The sequence below is a fragment of the Chlorocebus sabaeus genome, chromosome 8 (assembly GCF_047675955.1).
Source record: "Chlorocebus sabaeus isolate Y175 chromosome 8, mChlSab1.0.hap1, whole genome shotgun sequence".
In the NCBI taxonomy this organism is placed as follows: Eukaryota; Metazoa; Chordata; class Mammalia; order Primates; family Cercopithecidae; genus Chlorocebus; species Chlorocebus sabaeus.
This window is the reverse complement of record NC_132911.1, coordinates 58,154,399-58,176,400: the sequence shown is the minus strand read 5'-3', so window position 1 is coordinate 58,176,400 and position 22,002 is coordinate 58,154,399. Positions and strand designations below refer to the sequence as shown.

The following is a 22,002-nucleotide window of genomic DNA, read 5'->3' as shown; positions in this document are numbered from 1 at the left end:
GAATTTAAATGCTGTATGGTAGTGGATTGTATAACTATACCACAGTATATTCATTCATTCTCCTGTCTATGCCCTTTAGAACCATTTACAATTTTTCTCACTCAGATGAATGCTGTAGTGAATCCTCTCATACATGTCTCCTTTTATTGCAGGGGTGTGAGAAGTTTTTCCAGGGTATAGGTTTTCCTTTTCTTTCTTTTTTTTTTTTTGTTCTTGTTTTTGTTTTTCAGACAGAGTCTCACTCTGTTACATACAATGGAGTGCAATAGCACAATATAATTCACTGCAGCCTCAACCTCCCTGGGCTCCAGCGATCCTCCCACCTCAGCCTCCTGAGTAGCTGGGACTACAGGTGTGCGCCACCATGCCTGGCTAATTTTTGTGTTTTATTTTATTTTCTTTTTTGAGATGGAGTTTTGCTCTTGTTTGCCTAGGCTGAAGCGCAATGGTGCGATCTCGGCTCACCGAAACCTCTGCCTCCCAGGTTCAAGTGATTCTCCTGCCTCAACCTCCTGAGTAGCTGGGATTATGGGCATGTGCCACCATGCCTGGATAATTTTGTATTTTTAGTAGAGATGAGGTTCTCCATGTCGGTAAGGCTGGTTTCCAATTCCCGACCTCAGGTGATTCACCTGCCTTGGCCTCCCAAAGTACTGAGATTACAGGCATGAGCCACCACGCCCAGCCAATTTTTGTGCTTTTTGTAAAGATGGTGTTTCACCATGTTGCCCAGGCTGTTCTCGAGCTCCTGGGCTCAGGTGATCTGCCAGGGTATAGGTTTTAAAAGGGTGTATATTTAACTTTCATTTTTCTGATCCTTGTTGGTAGGAAATACAAGCAGATTATTTTCTGTTCCATTTCATTTGCTGACTCTTTTGGTTCTTATTTATTAATGTATTTTAATGTTCTTTATCCTATACATGAATTGCTTGTTAATTGCACTGTAACTATCTTATCTGAGTATGTTTTATGTTTTCGTTTTATTTTTAGTATCTTTTGTTAAACATATTTTAAGAATAGCTTTATTAAGATATAATTTGGCTGGCCTGATGGCTCACACCTGTAATCCCAGCACTTTGGAAGGCTGAGGCGGGCAGATCACCTGGGGTCAGGAGTTCGAGACCTGTCTGGCCAACATGGAGAAACCCCATCTCTACTAAAACTACAAAAATTAGCTGGGCGTGGTGGTGTGCACCTGTAATCCCAGCTACTTGTGAGGTTGAGGCAGGAGAATCGCTGGAACCCGGGAAGCTTAAGTTGCAGTGAGCCGAGATCGCACCACTGCGCTCCAGCCTGGGTGACAGAGCAAGATTCCACTGCAAAAAAAAAAAAAAAAAAGATATGATTTGCATACTATACAAGTTGCCAAATTGAACCGTATAATTCCATGGCTTTTAGTATATTTACAGAGTGGTATAACTATTGCCATGATGTTGGAACATTTCATCATCCCCAGAAAGAACTCTACACATTAGCAGTAACTCCATCTTCCTTACTCATAGGCAACTGCTAATCTACTTTCTGTCTCTTTGAATTTACCTATTCTGGACGTTTCATGTAAGTGGAATAATAAAATATGTGGTCTTTCATATCTAGTTTCTTTCACTTAGCATAATGTTTTCACAGTTCATGCTATATTTTGGCGGTGTCAAGGCTTCATTCTTTTTTTTTTTTTCCGATACAGAGTTTCGCTCTTATTGCCCAGGCTGGAGTGCAATGTTGCGATCTCAGCTCATTGCAGCCTCCATCTCCTGGGTTCAAGTGATTCTCCCACCTCAGCTTCCCAAGTAGCTGGGATTACAAGCATGCACCACCATGCCTGGCTAATTTTTTGTATTTTTTTTTAGTACAGACGGGGTTTCACCATGTTAACCAGGCTGGTCCCGAACTCCTGACTTCAGGTGATCCACCCACCTCGGCTTCCCAAAGTGCTGGGTCACTCATTCCCTTTTTTTTTTCTTTTTTTTTTTGAGATGGAGTCTCACTGCTGCCCAGGCTGGAGTGCAGTGGCGTAATCTTGGCTCACTGCAACCTCCGCCCCTGGGTTCAAGTAATTCTCCTGCCTCAGCTTCCCGAGTAGCTGGGATTACAGGTGCCTGCCACCGTGCCTGACTAATTGTTGTATTTTTAGTAGAAACGGGGTTTCACCATGTTGTCCGGGGTGGTCTCGATCTCTTGATCAGCCTGCCTTGTGATCCTCCTGCGTCGGCCTCCCAAAGTGCTGGGATTACAGGCGTGAGCCACCGCACCCAGCGGATCTTTTTTTAAAGGTGGGAATTGATTTTTGTACATGGTGCTATGTAGGAATATAAATATATTTTTATATATTTGGATACCAAGCAGGATGACCAATTTTCCTGGTTTGCCTAGGGTTTTCAGGTTTTCTGGGCTGTGGGACTTTTCAGTGCTAAAACTGAGAAAATGCTATCAGTGGGGATGAGTTGGTACCCAAAGACCAAGTATCCTGCTATTTACTGAATAGTTCATTTTCTCCTTTGCTGATGCCACTTTTGTCACGTGTTGGTAAAGTTTTCTGGATTTATTGCCTTTCACTGATATTAAAACGATAGGGTGTATTTTTGGACTAATTATGAATAACATTACTTTTGAAAGAAAATTTTCTTATAATAATTTTTTCTAAGAAAGTCTGAATTATTTGATTTCTCTGTCATTGACATGAGACTGTTTACAGCTTTGGTTTCACACTTTTTTAACACAAAATTCAGTGCCACATTTTATATCAATATTTGACCCCATTGTAGCTACAATTGTTACTTGTTTCCTGGGTCTTTCCTCTGGGTTCCCTTTTATCCCTCTGAACTAGGCCCTTTCTTCAGTTCTTTTAGGTTTGCAGGCAATAAACGTGGTTGGCCTTCGTATGTCTGAGAATGTCTTATTTTACCCACACTCTTGAATTATGGTTTGACTTAGTTTTCAGTTACTTTTCTCCAGCACTTTGAAGACATTGCTCTATTGTCTCTTCTACACACACCTAAGTGCTACAGAAGTGTTGGCTATGGTGGTGATGATAGTGTCTAGGTACAGATTATTTTATTTGTCCTACTTGTTACCTGTAGGAGGAGCCTGCTCTGGGACATGCCCCGCCCTCTAACCTTACACTATCCCTGGACAATATGCTGTTCAGGTCAGCATGTCAGCTGCCTAACACACCCTGCGCACGAGGCAGCAGAGAAAGGAAGGAGGGGAAGGTTTGAACATCAACTGGAGTCTCACCTGCACTCGGACATCCTGCACATCTCTAGGAGGATCGTCTCGTTTCCACACTGAGACCTACGGGCAGAGTGAGAATATAGGCCCCTAAACGCAGTCTGGCCACCACTGCTGTTTTCCTCCTCTAGGGCAGGCCCTGGACACCCACGCATTTCCTCTGCCCACGACCAGCGCCTCTCCTCTGGCTTCCTGCAGAGCTGTCCAGATTCCTACCAGGGCTGAAGTCTCACCTTGACACTGCCTAGCTGTCAGCCCCGGCCACATGTTTCCTCTTGCTGTGGGAATGAAGAGACCATCAGTATCGGGATCCCCCTGGTGGATGTTCTACTGCTGTGTCCCTTCCACTAGATTGGAACTTCTTGGAAATGAATAGTAGCCTGAGTTGGGCAGGAGCCACCAAACTTCCCCGGGCATTTTATTTTCAGCCTCCAATCTCCTTCCCAGGGATCAGTTCTGTTAGTTCCATTTTGCGGTTCGTGATCAGTCCAATATCAGTTTTTCTTCTTTTCCACAGGACAGTGAGGTCTTGGTCTAACTTATTGCCAAGCCTACATAAATTTAGGATGATTTGATTGCCCAGAGTGGTTCACAGATTTGGCTGACACTAAGCACTTTTCATATCCAAGACTCCAAAGATGTAACGTAAAGTTCCTATGATTTTTAGGTGTAAATTATCTCCTTTTCTCCAGACCTTTAACAGCTACTCAAAGGGTCACGGATGTTTTACATCCTTTTTAAAGCAATGACTGTCTGTGTGTCTTTCTCTACCCAGTAAGTTAGCATATATTTTAATATTTGTCTCTATTTGAAACACATATTTTGACATTTCTCTTTATTACAAAACAAAATTTATGAAATGGAAGCAGCAGAAGGTAAAATCCAGGCTCCCTTTACTTCATCGTCCTAACCTTTAAGACCCATCTTAGATCCTAAGCCTTCATTACCCCAGGAGTGCCCCTAGTTCAATTCTTTCTAACCATTTCTGCCCAAATGTTGATAGTCAATCGTGAACCGCCTGAGGTTGTTCTTTAGTTGTTTAACACACGGTGGCCTGATTTGAGGGATCTAAGCATAAGCCCCTTGAGAGGTAGTCAGATGTAGCCTGTTGTTATTTCTGGGGTGTCCCTCTGTGTCAGGCATATAGTAGTTGCTTAAAAAACACTGAATTAACGGTAAGCTACCACCACTATTCAGAGGTGCCACTTCCCAGTCAGGGGCACATTAATTAAAAAGTCTGAAACCTTACCATGAGCAGCTACAACAGCAGCACCAGCAGAAGCAGCATGCGTTAGACCCGCGACTCCCCGCTCCGGGCTGGCCTGGGGCGGCGCCTGGTGCGTCCTGGGCGAGGGGCATCTGCCGCTTCCGCATCTCCATCCGCTCTGATCCCATCGGCTGCAAGAGGGAGAGGAACAAAGCGGAGGGGGTTCCAGCGTTATGAAGGCGTAAGCCCAGGGAGTCAGCTGTCTGGATCATTGAACAGATATAGTGCGACTATATTCAGGTCATTTTTGCTACTTCTCGTAAAATTTAGTGCTTAGAATCTTAGGATCAATTAATGTATCCAACATGTAATGCTTATCCTCTGCCAAGCACTGAGATACATTCCAGGGATAAGCTAGCAGATGGAAGGCCCCGCCTTAGGCGCTCACAGTTCAGTAAAGGAGACAGAAACGCACACGCACTGAAGACTCCGCAGGCAGTGCTACGCAGGGCCGTTCCCAGCTCCGGGCATCCCTGTGGCCTGAACCAAAGAGGGGCAGGGATGGTGGCTGCTTCATGACGCTGCCTGTGAGGCCAACACGCAAATATGGGAGGAGGTCAACATGGGAAGGGCGGCCCGGCTAATACAGCGACTGAGGAGAGGTCAGAAGAGAAGGGGAGTCCTGGAGGCCAGAATGGCCGGAGTCACCTTTCCTAGCTGCGTCACCTTGCAGAAGTGATCGAAATTGGGATGTGGAAGCATTCAGAACCCCGCCTGGTATAGAGTAATTGCTCAATTATTCCCAGGAAGCCAGGCAGGAGAGCCAGACTGTGGCCTGCCCAGACCTGTCTTGCCATACCAGGGACGGTCACCCTCGCCTACTTCAGTGGAGGCCAAGCCATACGACACAAAAGATCTGTGCCCTTCAGCCTCTGCCCTGTTGTTGGGGACTCCAAGAATGTGAAAGAAGAGAGATATAGAAGCAGCAAGACAAGCAATAAATTGCTAAGCCCATTATACATTGGATACTATCACTTGATGGAGCTAATTGCAAGCTAAAATCAAGGACACACACATTAAAGAACCATAGATAGGACTTTGGAATTAATTTCTGGATCTATTATTCTATTTCAACATTAGATTTGTCTGTTCCTATTGATTATTACCTAATCCTCTATACTACTGGACTTTGTTCTAATTATTTTATTTATTTTTATTTTTAAAATTAAACTTTAAGTTCTGGGATACATGTGCAGAATGTGCAGGTTTGTTACATAGGTATACACGTGCCATGGTGGTTTGCTGCATCCATCAACCCATCATCTACATTAGGTATTTCTCCTAATGCTATCTCTCCCGTAGCCCCCCACCCCCTGACAGGCCCCAGTGTGTGATGTTCCCCTCCCTGTGTCCATGTGTTCTCATTGTTCAACTCCCACTTATGAGTGAGAACATGCAGTGTTTGGTTTTCTGTTCTTGTGTTAGTTTGCTGAGAATGATGATTTCTAGCTTCATCCATGTTCCTGCAAAGGACATGAACTCATCCCTTTTTTATGACTGCATAGTATTCCATGGTGTATATGTGCCACATTTTCTTTATCCAGTCTATCATTGATGGGCATTTGGGTTGGTTCCAAGTCTTTGCTATTGTGAACAGTGCTGCAATAAACATACATGTGCATGGGTCTTTATAGTAGAATGATTTCTAATCCTTTGGGTATATACTCAGTAATAGGATTGCTGGGTCAAATGGTATTTCTGGTTCTAGATCCTTGAGGAATCGCCACACTGTCTTCCATAATGGTTGAACTAATTCACACTCCCACCAACAGTGTAAAAGTGTCCCTGTTTCTCCACGTCCTCTCCAGCACCTGTTGTTTCCTGACTTTTTAATGATTACCATTCTAACTGGTGTGAGATGGTATCTCATTGTGGTTTTGATTTGCATTTCTCTAATGACCAGTGATGAAGAACTTTTTTTCATATGTTTGTTGGCTGCATAAATGTCTTATTTTGAGAAGTGTCTATTCATATCCTTTGCCCACTTTTTGATGGGGTTGTTTTTTTCTTGTAAATTTAAGTTCCTTGTAGATGCTGGATAATTAGCCTTTTGTCAGATGGATAGATTGCAAAAATTTTCTACCATTCTGTAGGTTGCCTGTTCACTCTGATGATAGTTTCTTTCACTGTGCAGAAGTTCTTTATTTTAATTAGATCCCATGTGTCAATTTTTGCTTTTGTTGCCATTGCTTTTGGTGTTTTAGTCATGAAGTCTTTGCCCATGCCTATGTCCTTAATGGTATTGCCTAGGTTTTCTTCTAGGGTTTTTATGGTTTTAGGTCTTATGTTTAAGTCTTTAATCCATCTTGAGTTAATTTTTGTATAAGGTATAAGGAAGGGGTCCGATTTCAGTTTTCTGCATATGGTAGCCAGTTTTCCCAACACTATTTATTAAATAGGGAATCCTTTCCCCATTCCTTGTTTTTGTCAGGTTTGTCAAAGATCAGATGGTTGTAGATGTGTGGCATTATTTCTGAGACCTCTGTTCTGTTCCATTGGTCTATATATGTATTTTGGTACCAGTACCACGTTGTTTTGGTTATTGTAGCATTGTAGTATAGTTTAAAGTCAGGTAGCATGATGCCTCCAGCTTTGTTCTTTTTGCTTAGGATTGTCTTGGCTATACAAACTCTTTTTTGGTTCCATATGAAATTTAAAGTAGTTTTTTCCAATTCTGTGAAGAAAGTCAATGGTAGCTTGATGGAGACAGCATTGAATCTATAAATTACTTTGGGCAGTATGGCCATTTTCAGGATATTGATTCTTCCTGTCCATGAGCATGGAATGTTTTTCCATTTGTTTGTATCCTCTCTTATTTCCTTGAGCAGTGGTTTGTAGTTCTCCTTGAAGAGGTCCTTCACATCCCTTGTAGGTTGTATTCCTAGTATTTTATTCTCTTTGGAGCAATTGTGAATGGGAGTTCAGTCATGATTTGCTCTGTTTGTCTATTATTGGTGTATAGGAATGCTTGTGATTTTTGCACATTTTGTATCCTGAGACTTTGCTGAAATTGCTTATCAGCTTAAGGAGATTTTGGGCTGAGATGATGAGGTTTTCTAAATATACAATCATGTCATCTGCAAACAGAGACAATTTGACTCTCTCTCTTCCTATTTGAATACCATTTATTTCTTTCTCTTGCTTGATTGCCCTGGCCAGAACTTCCAATACTATGTTGAACAGGACTGATGAGAGAAGGCATCCTTGTCTTGTGCCAGTTTTCAAAGGGAATGCCTCCAGCTTTTGCCCATTCAATATGACATTGACTGTGGGTTCATCATAAATAGCTCTTATTATGTTGACATACATTCCATCAATACCTAGTTTACTGAGAGTTTTTAGCATGAAGGGGTGTTGAATTTTATCGAAGGCCTTTTCTGCATCTATTGAGATAATCATGTGGTTTTTGTCATTGGTTCTGTTTATGTGATGGATTGTGTTTATTGATTTGCATATGTTGAACCAGCCTTGCATCCTAGGGATGAAGCTGACTTGATGGTGGTGGATAAGCTTTTTGATGTGCTGCTGGATTTGGTTTGCCAGTATTTTATTGAGGATGTTCGCATTAATGTTCATCAGGAATATTGGCCTGAAATATTCTTTTTTTGTTGTGTCTCTGCCAGGTTTTGGTATCAGGATGATACTGGAATCAAGTTCCTCTTTTTCTATTGTTTCTATTGTTTGGAATGGTACCAGCTCCTCTTTGTACCTCTGGTAGAATTTGGCTGCGAATCCATATGGTCCTGGGCTTTTTTTGGTTGGTAGGCTACTAATTACTGCCTCAATTTCAGAACTTGTTATTGGCCTATTCAGGGATTCGACTTCTTCCTGGTTTAGTCTTGGGAGGGTGTATGTATCCAGGAATTTACCCATTTCTTCTAGATTTTCTAGTTTATTTGTGTAGAGGTGTTTATAATATTCTCTGATGGTAGTTTATATTTCTGTGGGATCAGTGGTGATGTCGGCTTTATAATTTTTTTATTGTGTCTATTTGATTCTTCTCTCTTTTCTTCTTTATTAATCTGGCTAGTAGTCTATTTTGTTGATCTTTTCAGAAACCGGTTCCTTGATTCATTAATTTCTTTGAAGGATTTTTTGGTGTCTGTAACTCCTTCAGTTCTGCTCTGATCTTAGTTGTCTGTTGTCTTCTGCTAGCTTTTGAATTTGTTTGCTCTTGCTTCTCTAGTTCTTTTCATTGTGATGTTAGGGTGTCCATTCTAGATCTTTCCTGCTTTCTCCTTTGGGCATTTAGTGCCAAAATTTCTCTCTAAACAGTGCTTTAACTGTGTCCCAGAGATTCTGGTATGTTGTGTCTTTGTTCTCATTGGTTTCAAAGAACTTATTTATTTCTGCCTTAATTTCGTTATTTACCCAGTAGTCATTCAGGAGCAGGTGGTTCAGTTTCCATGCAGTTGTGCAGTTTTGAGTGAGTTTCTTATTCCTGAGTTCTAATTTGATTGCACTGTGGTCTGAGAGACTGTTTATTATGATTTCCATTCTCTTGCATTTGCTGAGGAGTGTTTTACTTTCAATTATGTGGTCAATTTTAGAATAAGTGCAATGTGGTGCTGAGAAGAATGTATATTGTGTTGATTTGGGATGGAGAGTTCTGTAGATGTGTATTAGGTCCGCTTGGACCAGAGCTGAGTTCAAGTCCTGAATATCCTTGTTAATTTTCTGTCTCATTGATCTGTCTAATATTGACAGTGGGGTGTTAAAATCTCCCACTATTATTGTGTGGGAGTCTAAGTCTCTTTGTAGGTCTCTAAGAACTTGATTTATGAATCTGGGTGCTTCTGTATTGGGTGCCTATATGTTTAGGATAGTTATCTCTTCTTGTTGCATTGATCCCTTTACCATTATGTAATGCTTTTCTTTGTCTTTTTTGATCATTGTTGGTTTAAAGTCTGTTTTATCAGAGACTAGGATTGCAACCCTTGCTTCTTTTTGCTTTCCATTTGCTTAGTAAATATTCCTCCATGCCTTTATCTTGAGCCTACGTGTGTCTCTGCACTTGAGATGGGTCTCCTAAATACAGCACACCAATGGGTCTTGAACTTTACCCGATTTGCCAGTCTGTGTCTTTTAATTGGGGCATTTAGCTTGTTTACATTTAGGTTTAATATTGTTTTGTGTGAATTTGATCCTGTCATTATGATGCTAGCTGGTTATTTTGCCCATTAGTTGATGCAATTTCTTCATAGTGTTGATGGTCTTTACAATTTGGTATGTTTTTGCAGTGGCTGATGCTGGTTTTTCCTTTCCATGTTCAGTGCTTCCTTCAGGAGCTCTTGTAGGGCAGGCCTGGTAGTGACAAAATCTCTCAGCATTTGCTTGTCTGTAAAGGATTTTATTTCTCCTTCGCTTATGAAGCATAGTTTGGGTGGATAGAAAATTCTGGGTTGAAAATTCTTTTCTTTAAGAATGTTGGCCAGACACGGTGGCTCATGCCTGTAATCCCAGTGCTTTGGGAGGCTGAGGCAGGCAGATCACGAGGTCAGGAGATCAAGACCATCCTGGCTAACATGGTGAATCCCTGTCTATACTGAAAAATACAAAAAATTAGTTGGGCATGGTGGCGGGTGCCTGTAGTCCCAGCTACTTGGGAGGCTGAGGCAGGAGAATGGCATGAACCCAGAAGGCAGAGCTTGCAGTGAGCCGAGATCATGCCACTGCACTCCAGCCTGGGCAACAGAGTAAAACTCTGTCTCAAAAAAAAAAAAAAAAAAAAAAAAAAAGAATATTGAATATTGGCCCCCACTCTCTTCTGGCTTGTAGGGTTTCTGCAGAGAGATCTGCTGTTAGTCTGATGGGCTTCCCTTTGTGGGTAACCTGACCTTTCTCTCTGGCTGCCCTTAACATTTTTTCCTTCATTTCAACCTTGGTGAATCTGATGATTATGTGTCTTGGCTTGCTCTTCTTGAGGAGTATCTTTGTGGTGTTCTCTGTACTTCCTGAATTTGAATGTTGGCCTGTCTTGCTGGGTTGGGGAAGTTCTCCTAGGTAATATCCTGCAGAGTGTTTTCCAACTCGGTTCCATTCTCCCCATCACTTTCAGGTACACCAATCAAATATAGGTTTGGTCTTTTCACATAGTTCCATATTTCTTGGAGGCTTTGTTAATTCCTTTTCATTCTTTTTTCTCTAATCTTGTCTTCACACTTTATTTCATTAAGTTGATCTTCAATCTCTGATATCCTTTCTTTTGCTTGATCAATTTGGCTACTGATACTTGTGTATGCTTCACAAAGTTCTTGTGCTGTGTTTTTTAGCTCCATCAGGTCATTTATGTTCTTCTCTACAGTGGTTATTCTAGTTAGCAATTCCTCTAACCTTTTTCAAGGTTCTTAGCTTCCTTTCATTGGGTTAGAACATGCTCCTTTAGCTCCAAGGAGTTTGTTATTACCCACCTTCTAAAGCCTACTTTTGTCAATTCGTTAAACTCATTCTTTGTCCTGTTTTCTTCCCTTGCTGGCGAGGAGTTGTGATCCTTTGGAATAGAAGAAGCATTCTGGTTTTTGGAATTTTCAGCCTTTTTGCGCTGGTTTTTCCTCATCTTCATGGATTTATCTATCTTTGATCTTTGATATTGGTGATCTTTGGATGGGGGTTCTGTGTGGATGTCCTTTTTGTTGATGTTGATGCTATTCCTTTCTGTTTGTTAGTTTTCTTTCTAACAGTCAGGCCCCTCTGCTGCAGGTCTGCTGGAGTTTGCTGGAAGTCCACACCAGACGCTGTTTGCCAGGGTATCACCAGCAAAGGCTGCAGAAGAGCCAAGATTGCTGCCTATTCCTTCCTCTGGAAGGTTCGTCCCAGAGGGGCACCCGCCAGATGCCAGTTGGAGCTCTCCTGTATGAGGTGTCTGTCGACCCCTGCTGGGAGGTGTCTCCCAGTCAGGAAGCACGGGGGTCAGGGACCCATTTGAGGAGGCAGTCTGTCCCTTAGCAGAGCTCAAGCACTGTGTGGGAGATCTGTTGCTCTCTTCAGAGCTGCCAGGCAGTAAGTCTGCTGAAGCTGCTCCCACAGTTGCCCCTTCCCCGAGGTGCCCAGGGAGATGGGAGTTTTATCTATAAGCCCCTGACTGAGGCTGCTGCCTTTCTTTCAGAGATTCCCTGCCCAGAGAGGGGGAATCTAAGGAGGCAATCTGGCTACAGCGGCTTGTGCTCCGCCTAGTTCAGACGTCCTGGTGCCTTTGTTTACACTGTGAGGGGAAAACCACCTACTCAAGCCTCAGTAATGGTGGACACCCCTCCCCCTACCAAGCTCAAGCGTCCCAGGTTGACTTCAGACTTCTGTGCTGGCAGCAAGAATTTTGAGCCATTGGATCTTAGCTTGCTGGGCTCTGTGGGGGTGGGATCCACTGAGCTAGACCTCTTGGCTCCCTGGCTTCAGTCCCCTTTTTAGGGGTGTGAATGGTTCTCTCTCACTGGTGTTCCAGGCACCACTGGGGTATGAAAAACAACTCCTGCAGTTTGTTTGGTGTCTGCCCAAACGGCCACCCAGTTTTGTGCTGGAAACCCAGGGCCCTGGTGGTGTAGGCACTAGAGGAAATCTTCTGGTCTGTGGGTTGCAAAGACTGTGGGAAAAGTGTATTATCTGGGTTGGAGTGCTCTGTCCCTCAAGACACAGTTTCTTAGGGCTTCCCTGGGTACCCAACTGTGTTTTCTAAATAGATATTCTGGCATATAGGAAGGCTAAGAATACTATATTGAATTCTCTTATAATTTGATAGAGTTCCCCAACCCCTTGCACTTCCCAGGGGAGGCAACGCCCCACGCTGCTTCTGCTTGCCCTCTGTGGGCTGCACCCAGTGTCTAACCAGTCCCAATGAGATGAGCCAGATACCTCAGTTGGAAATGCAGAAATCACCCACCTTCTGTGTTGATCTCACTGGGAGCTACAGACTGGAGCTGTTCCTATTCAGCCAGTTTGCCAGCCACAGGTATTTCTTTTGTTTTTGAGATGGAGTTTCACTCTTGTTGCCCAGGCTGGCATGCAATGGCACGATCTTGGCTCACTGCAAACTCTGCCTCTCAGGTTCAAATGATTTTCCTGCCTCAGCCTCCCGAATAGCAGGGATTACAAGTGCCCACCACCATGCCCAGCTAATTTTTGTATTTTTAGTAGAGATGGGGTTTCACCATGTTAGCCAGGCTGGTCTCGAACTCCTGACCTCGTCATCTGCCCACTTTGGCCTCTCAAAGTGCTGGGATTACCGGCATGAGCCACCACGCCTGGCCTTAATTAGTCTCACATGTAAGTTTCAGGACCACAAGAAAGACCCATCAAAGGGCTTTACTGTTCTTTCTTCTTTCATCCACTGTGAAAACGATGCTCCCAACATACTCAGAGACCACCCACAGTGCTCCGCTGGGGTTACTGAACTGGTGTGGCTCACTTAGCCTAAAGGTGGAGGCAGAGACACGTGGTCAGCCACAGTCATGCTTTATGGATACCACAGGGAGACAGCTTCGAAGGCAGAAACTCTGAGCTCATACGACTCCGGGGATAACCTCTTCACCTCACCTGTGGAGGAGACAGCCTAACCATGGTTTCACTTCATCCACTCAATTCAGGGCACTGAGGTCACAGGACAAGCCAGCACAATCTCCAAACCAAGATGTTTTGAACAAAAGACGCTCCAGGTAACTATTATTTTCTGTGAGATATTGATGCAACTTGCCTCATTAAAAAAACATATTCCTTGGGAGGCCAAGGCAGGCAGATCACTTGAAGTCAGGAGTTCGAGACCAGCCTGGCCAACACGGTGAAAACCTGTCTCTACCAAAAATACAAAACAAAATTAGCTGGGTGTGGTGGCACACACCTGTAATCTCAGCTATTTTGGAGGCTGAGGCAGGAGAATCACTCGAACCCAGGAGGCAGAGGTTGCAGTGAGTCGAGATCATGCCACTGCACTCCAGCCTCAGTGACAGTGAGACTCTATCTCAAAAAAAAAAAAAAAAAAAAAAAAACAAACAAAAAACCATATCCTAATTAATTTCCAGAAGTAGGAAGGACGGTGACATGGTGCTGTCCCAAGGTCTCAGGAGAGTCCTGTTCCAACATCTTGGCCACACTGGGTCTTCCCAATCAGTCCATGAAGTATCCGTTCACTTAAATTCCCTCTTACGTGTGTGGCAAGGGTCTCTTCAAACAGGTCCTGCACATTTTTGATAGGTTTACTCCTGAATATTTTGTAGTCCAATTTTTGCTGCTGTCATAAATGATATCTTCCCCTGATACCCAACTGTGTTTTCTAAATGGATATTTTGGCATATAGGAAGGCTAAGAATACTATATTGAATTCTCTTATAGTTCCAGTAATTTTTCTGTTGATTCTTTAATTAGATGATCATACTATCTCTACATAATCACACTAGTCTCTTTGTTTCCTGTACCTTTTTAAGGTATCTGTTCTTACCCTGGTCTTATTGCATTGGCCAGGAAGTTGAGTAAATACTGAAAAGTAGCAAGAGTACTAGGCACCTTTGTCTTCTTCAAGACATTCTTTAATGAGCAGACTGTTAGTGTTTTGCTGACAAGTATGCTATGTGTTGGAGGTTTCTGGAAGATAACATTTCAAGTTAAGCAGGCTTTCTTTCACTATTTATGTGGTACAAAATAAGTTGTGCTAACTTATTAACATTAAAAATTTTGTTTTAATTTTAACTCTCTAGCCCTATGTCATAAGCTAACATATTTTATTTGTTTATACACACCTATCTGTAAATATCTGGAAGAATTTTAATGACTGAGTGAGCTAACTCTTAGAGAACATCATAAGGTTTCTGAGGACCAAATATAGCCATTAGAAGTCAAAGGTAAATTCTATCAAAGTCTGTTATTATGCTTTTTTTTTTTTTGATACGTAGTTTTGCTCTTGTCACCCAGGCTGGAGTGCAATGGTGCGATCTTGGCTCACTGCAACCTCCACCTTTTGGGTTCAAGCAATTCTCCTGCCTCAGCCTCCCGAGTAGCTGGAATTATAGGCACCCGCCACCACGCCCAGCTAATTTTTGTATTTTTAGTAGAGATGGGAGTCAGGCTGATCTTGAGCTCCTGACTGTAGGTGATCTGCCCACCTCAGTCTCCCAAAGTGCTGGGATTACAGGCATGAGCCACTGCGCCCAGCCTGTTCTTTTTTTTTTTTTTTTTTTTTTTTTTGAGACGGAGTCTTGCTCTGTCGCCCGGGCTGGAGTGCAGTGGCCGGATCTCAGCTCACTGCAAGCTCCGCCTCCCGGGTTTACGCCATTCTCCTGCCTCAGCCTCCCGAGTAGCGGGGACTACAGGCGCCCGCCACCTCGCCCGGCTAGTTTTTGTGTTTTTAGTAGAGACGGGGTTTCACTGTGTTAGCCAGGATGGTCTCGATCTCCTGACCTCGTGATCCGCCCGTCTCGGCCTCCCAAAGTGCTGGGATTACAGGCTTGAGCCACCGCGCCCGGCCCAGCCTGTTCTTATACATTAAAAAAATTTTTTTGAGACTGGAGAGCTCTGGACTTGTATACATTTTTAAAAACAGCTTTATTGAGGTCTAACAGACATCCAATAAACTGCACATGTTTAAGGTATATAATTTGATAAGTTTTGACATGTACACCTGGGAAGCCATCATCACAATCAAGATGGTGAACACATCCTCACCCTCAAAAGTTTTCTCAAAACCCTGCCTCTTGAGAATTTCTCTTTTGTTCCTTCCCTCTTATGCCTCTGCCTTTGGTACTCATAGATCTGCTTTCTCTCTATATCCATTAATTTGCATTTTCTTGATTTTTATAAAAAGGGAACATCTTTTTTTCGGTCTGGTTTCCTTCATGTGGCACAATTGTTTTGAGATTGTTGCATATATCAATAGATCATTCCTTTTTATTCCTGAGCAGGATTCCACTGTATGGATGTACCACTATTTGTTTCTCCATTCACCTATTGATGGACTTAGACTTTATGGTTGCTGAAAATATTAGATATATAAGACATTATCTTCTTTTGAACATGAAAATCTTTTTTTTTTTTTTGAGATGGAGTTTTGCTCTTGTTGCCCAGGCTGGAGTGCAATGGTGCGATCTCAGCTCACCGTAACCTCCACCTCCCGGGTTCAAGCAATTCTCCTGCCTTGGCCTCCCAAGTAGCTGGGATTACAGGCATGTGACACCACGCCTGGCTAATTTTGTGTTTTTAGTAGAGATGGGGTTTCTCCATGTTGGTCAGGCTGGTCTCGAACTCCCGACTTCAGGTGATCTTCCTGCCTCAGCCTCCCAAAGTGTTGGGATTACAGGTGTGAGTCACCGTGCCCAGACGAACATGAAAGTCTTTCATCAGATGAAATTAGAAGAGATTATTATTAAGACTGTATTCATGTTTACTGTACTATAATTTTGACATTTTAAATCATTTAAAGATTCAATAATTGTACAGAAATATATGCTATTCCTGGAAAAGTTTACTAACAATCTCTCACCTCTCCGTACAAAAAATTCTAAATTAATGGGAATGGCTTTCACTACCTTCCTAAATGTTGGAGTGTTTGGTGGTGGCAGTGATCATTTACACCATACCCTGCTGTCTGTGGAGAAATGCAAGAGCCTGAGGGGAACTAAAAGTGTTAGTAAAACACAAATATTAAAAAGAAGCAAATGTTGATTTGATAATTGTTGAAGTTGACTGACACAGGGTTTGCTATACCATCCTCTCTACATATGTGTGGTTGAAAATTTCCTTAATAAAGTTTTTAATATGTTGAATTCTTTTAGATTTAAAAAATCTATTTAGATGAGCATATCGATTTCCTCCTTTGAATAGTTAATGAAGTGAATTAATGCATTTCTCGATGTTGAGTCACCCTTACCTTACTAAGCAAACTCTTCTCAGGTTTAAAAGATAATCATTCTTTTACTATACCACTGAAATAAATGCTACCTATTTACAAGATTGTAAAAATATGCCATCAATGTATATGTTAATTCCACTAGTCTTTTCAGACATCGGTATAGGATCTAATTAGCCAAACCAGCTTCATACATCTTCTTCTTTGCCTTCATCATATCTGTGGGAGAACTCTGTGCACATGTCATTTCCATTTGTCCTTTCTAACTAACGTGGAATCAATGCCTTTTGACAGTGTTCTTCTCTCCTTTTTTAGTCTGTCTTTGGCAGAGAATGCTGGGCATCATTTTACTGTCCTTTGGGATGATCATGTAAGTCACACACATCATCCCCCAGGTACTGGCTGCCTTCACCTGACGGTCCTAGGGCTCAGAACTTAGATGAATGTGAAATCATTGTTAGCAACCTCATATGCTAACATGTATGGGATTTCAAAAGCAGCCTGAAGGCTGGACATGGTGCCTCATGCCTGTAATCCCAGCACTTTAGGAGGATGAGGTGGGCGGATCGCTTGAGCTCAGGAATTTGAGACCAGCCTGGGCAACATGGAGAAACCCCATCTCTACACAAAAATATAAAAATTAGCTGGGTGTGGTGGCACACGCCTGTAGTCCCAGTTATTCGGTCGGCGGGCTGAGGTGAGAGGATTGTTTGAGCCCAGGAGGCTGAGGCTGCAGTGTGCTGTGATTCCACCACTGCACTCTAGCCTGAGTGACCGAGTGAGACCTTGTCCCAAAAAAACACCCCAAAAAACAAAAAAAAGCATCCTGAGGAAATGGGAATAATACAGGTTGATGGCTTATTAAACATTTCAGATCTCAACCAAGAGGCAATCCTCAAACAAGGCTTTTCCAAATTCCTAGGAATTCGACATTTAAGAGGACTTTCAAAATTCAACTAAAAGCCAAGGCAAACTCTTAGTTTTGATCACAATCTTTTAGTATTTTGGGATTGAAACCAGTAACTAGTTTTTAAAAAAGTTTTAACCTAACTAATTATCTCAGAGAGGTTCTTTCTTACCTTTTTTTTTTTTTTTTTTGAGATGGAGTCTTGCTCTGTCACCCAGGCTGGAGTGCAGTGATGCGATCTCAGCTCACTGTAACCTCCGCCTCTTGGGTTCAAGCAATTCTCCTGCCTCAGCCTCCCAGAGCAGCTGGGATTACAGGCGCCCACCACCACGCTTGGCTAGTTTTTGTATTTTTAGTAGAGATGGGGTTTCACCATGTTGGCCAGGCTGGTGTCGAATTCCTGACCTCAAGTGATCCGCCTGTCTCAGCCTCCCAAAGTGCTGGGATTAGAGGTGTGAGCCACCGTGTCCAACCCAGAGTAGTTATTTCTTATTTTCTGGTGAACACATGTGGTAGCCAGATTCCATTAATAGTTATTTATTTTCCCTATAGTGCCCAAATCCTGAAAATAGCCATTATTAAATTACGCAATGGGAATACAATGAAACACCAAGGATTGTGTTTTAAAAAAAAAAAATCTCTTATCTCTTAAGGCCTTAGACTCAAGTTTCCTGTTCCAGAAAGATATGGAACCACAGATGAGCTCCTGATGAAGGAGAACCAAGAATCCAAAAATACATAAATTAAAAGCCTTCTTCAAAGACCCTAAGCAGCAGGATCCTACCATCAGAGGATAGTTTAGGGCCTTGAAAGAGTTAGACCATAATATAAGAAAATTTGAGAGGACAAATTCTCCTGGAGGAGACCCAAATCCCAAATCCATTTTCTTCTTTGTTTTTTGAGACAGGATCTCACTCTGTTGCCCAGGCTGCAGTACAGTGGTGTGAACACGGCTCACTGCAGCCTCAACCTCCTGAGCTCAAGCAATCCTCCTGTCCAAGTCTCCCAAGGAGCAGGAACGAAAAAAATTCTTTTTGTAGAGGTGGGATCTCATTATGTCCCGAACTCCTGGGCTCAAGCGAGGCTCCTGCCTCAGCCTCCCGAAGTGCTGAGATTACAAGTGTGAGCCATTGAGCCCGGCCTACTTTTGCTTTAATAAACCTTGGCTCTTGAAGTATTTTTCCTTTGGGCAGTATGGCTGGGTAGACCATGGCTCCCACAGGGCCTCTGTTAGTAACATCTTTGTCAAAACACAGTGCTACTAGATTACTCCTTAGGAATCTAGCTGTTTCCTGCTTTAGACACTGACCTTGAACATCTTACTTCGTTTTAACTTCTTTTTTTTTTGAGACTGAGTTTCGCTCTTGTTGCCCAGGCTGGAGTGCAATGCCGCGATCTCAGCTCACCACAACTTCTGCCTCCCGGGTTCAAGAGATTCTCCTGCCTCAGCCTCCTGAGTAGCTGGGATTACAGGCATGTGCCACCATGCCCGGCTAATTTTGTATTTTTACTCCTGACCTCAGGTGATCCGCCCACCTTGGCCTCCCAAAATGCTGGGATTACAGGCATGAGCCACCACCTCCAGCCACCTCGGTTTCACTTCTAACTTTGTTGTCCTGCACAGAATCTTGCTGTGCTGGGAACCCTGCCGCAGGCCTCACCATTACCCTACCCAAACTCTGGTTCATATTTCTTTTTACTCCTGGTTTCTGTGTCTTGCCGATCCATTCCACCCATCGCTTCCATCCAGAAAGCTACTGTGAATGTTACAGAGAAGCTAAAGACTACAGCCTGAAATATCTGACTGCAAATTCAGGATGGGATTGGGACTCTGGGCAAGCTGGGGCAATGATCTCACTTTAATCACTGATTCTGTTCCAAGCAAAAGCAATGACAGATAAGAAAAGCCTAAAAGCATGTAGATGAGTTCAAAACCAAGATAAATATACCTCCAACCAGAAATGCAATGGCAATGTAAATCAATGGGCACAGTGGAAGCAGCGGGCCTGCTTGGCTGTAGGTCCAAGTAATAGGCAGAGGCAACATCAGTCCAGAAGCTAAAAGGGTCTAAAATTGCTCCAGGTTAAATGTGGGGCTGGAGCTGCAGTCACTGCTTTAAAAGTTGAAAAGAATCTCCTCTTCCTTATGAAGGAAGCTTATAAGAAACACTAACTGTAGCTGACCTCTGCTGAGCCTAGATGTGGAATATGGGAGCATATAGACATCTCAGTAGTCTGGAATGAGCTGGAACTGCTGGTTCTGAAATCTGCCATGTTCACAATATCACTTGGGCAGAAATTCTGAATTGTCATCATAACATCTGGCTCTTAGTAGGATGCCCAGATGTTCAGTGAAGGAAATCTTAATATTTCTAGATGGAGATAAGTAAAAACTAAGGAGGACAGAAAAAAGATCAACAACAAAAAAGAATGAAACAATTACTTTAAAATGAACTTGCAGCTGGGCATGGTGGCTCATGCCTATTATCCCAGTGCTTTGGGAGGCAGAAGTAGGAGGATTGCTTGAGGCCAGGAGTTCAAGACCAGCCTGAGCAACATATGAGCCCCATCTCTACAAAAAAATTTAAAAACTAGGCCAGGCACAGTGGCTCACGCCTGTAATCCCAGCACTTTGGGAGGCCAAGGTGGGTAGATCACTTGAGGTCAGGAGTTCGAGACCAGCCTGGTCAACATGGTGAAACCCTCTCTGTACTAAAAATACAAAAATTAGCCAGGCGTGGTGGTGCATCTGTAATTCCAGCTATCTGGGAGGCTGAGGCAGGAGAAACTCTTGAACCCAGTAGGCGGAGGTTGCTGTGAACCAACATGCAGCACTGCACTTCAGCCTGGGTGACAGAGCAAGACTCTGTCTCAAAAAAAATAAAACAAATTAAAAAATTAGCTGGTCTGATGGCACACGTCTGTAGTCCTAGCTACTCAGGAGGCAGAGGTTGGAGGAATGCTTGAGCCCAGGAGGTCAAAGCTGCAGTCAACTATAATCATTCTACTGCACTCCAGCCTGGGCAACAAAGCAAGACACTCTCAAAAAAAAAAAAAAAAAAAAAAAAAGGACTTGCAAACTAAAATTCCAAAACATACGAAGAAAGACAGTCATGAAAATCACCCACTGGAATATGAATTGAATGTTATAGAAGAAAATGAAAAATAAAGTTGAGATGCTCAAATAATAATGAAGAAATCACTTACATTTAAAATGTCAAAAAATAGGAAACTAAAACAAATAGAAATAAAATAAGAACAGGTAGTCAGGAAAAAGAATCAAGTAGAAAGTTTCAAGGATATTAGAAATTAGTACTGAAGGATTAATTCAGAATCTTGTTCAGAAAGACTAAGAGATAAAAAGACGAGGCACACCATCTGCAGGGTGGTTCCAGAATGGCTACGTGAGGGATGTAGACCCTCTCTCCAGCAAAATATAATCATATAACTAGTGAGTTACTTAAAAACAATTGTTTAAAGTTTCTGGAATTTTTTTTTTAAAGACAGAATCTTGCTCTGTCGCCCAGGCTGGAGTGCAGTGGCATGATTTTGGCTCACTGCAACCTCTGCCTCCCGGGCTCAAGTGATCTTCCTGCCTCAGCTCCCCAAGTAGCTGGGACCGCAGGCACACACTACCATGCCAGGCTAATTTTTATATTTTTTGTAAAGACGGGGTCTCAGTATGTTGCCCAGGCTGGTCTCAAACTCCTGAGTTCAAGCAATCTGCCTTTCTTGACCTCCCAAAGTGCTAGGATAACAAATGTGAGCCACCGGGCCAGGTCTAGTATTTTTTTAAAGAAGAAACTCTATACATGTATTTCTGCTCTTATTTCTTTTCTTAGCTTCTTTAAAAGACATAGGATTGGCCGGGCGCAGTGGCTCACACCTGTAATCCCAGCACTTTGGGAGGATTATATAAAGCAGTAACTATAACAATATATTATTGGATTTGTAATATATATACACCTTAATATGTATAGCAGTAGTAACCACAAAACAGTAGGGAGAGAAAGGAGCTATATATAAGAGCAAACTTTCTATATCTTACTAGAATTAAGGTAGTATACATCTAAAGTTGATTTTGATACATTAAGAAAGGTATTATAAGCATTATAGAGGACATTAAGAAATTACCTCAGGGCCAGGCACATTTTCTCATGCCTGAAATCCCAGCACTTTGGGAGGTCAAGGAAGGAGGATCACTTGAGACCAGCAGTTCAGAACAGCCTGGACAACATAGTGAAACCCTATCTCTAAAAAAAATTTTAAAAATTATCTGGCATGAGGGTACACACATGTAGTCCTAGCTACTTGGGAGGCTGAGGCAGGAGGACTGTTGAGCCTAGGAGTTTGAGGCTGCAGTGAGCTATGATTGTACCACTGCACTCCAGCCTGTGTGACAAAGTGACACTCTGTCTCAAAGAAAGAGTAAAAATTAAAATAAAAAAAATACACATATGGTGAAAAAATTACTAAAGAAGCAAAATGGTACACTAGAAAATATCAACATAAAACAAAGGAAGTTAATAAGGGAGGAAAAGAGGAACCTAGTAGTCATGAAATATATAGAAAGCAAAAAGAAAAACACAAAGGTGAATCTAAATGGATCAATGACAATGACAGGTGAAAAGTGAGCGGATTAAACAATCCAGTCAAAAGACAGAGATTGCCAGAATACAATGAATACAAACATAATCCAACTATATGCAGTCTACAAGAGACACACTTTAGATTCAAAAATGCAAATAGATAGAAAGTAAAAGGATGGAAAAATATA

General features: G+C 42.5%; 1 protein-coding gene across 7 annotated transcripts in view; it reads right to left on the bottom strand.

The window, feature by feature from the left end:
• RGS20 (regulator of G protein signaling 20) overlaps positions 1-22,002 on the bottom strand; it is a 107,598-nt gene that overhangs the window by 12,612 nt on the left and 72,984 nt on the right. For 3 of the 7 annotated variants that reach the window (XM_008000641.3, XM_008000638.3, XM_008000635.3), the window contains exons 2-3: positions 4,478-4,626; positions 3,235-3,291 (exon numbers count right to left, since the gene is read on the bottom strand). The exons of 1 other annotated variant lie outside the window; for it this stretch is intronic. In XM_008000641.3, coding sequence (XP_007998832.1) covers positions 3,235-3,291; positions 4,478-4,626 — 206 coding nt within the window. The remainder of the gene's footprint in view (positions 1-3,234; positions 3,292-4,477; positions 4,627-22,002) is intronic. 3 more of the 7 variants (XM_008000643.3, XM_038000503.2, XM_008000637.3) reach the window with 1 other exon arrangement.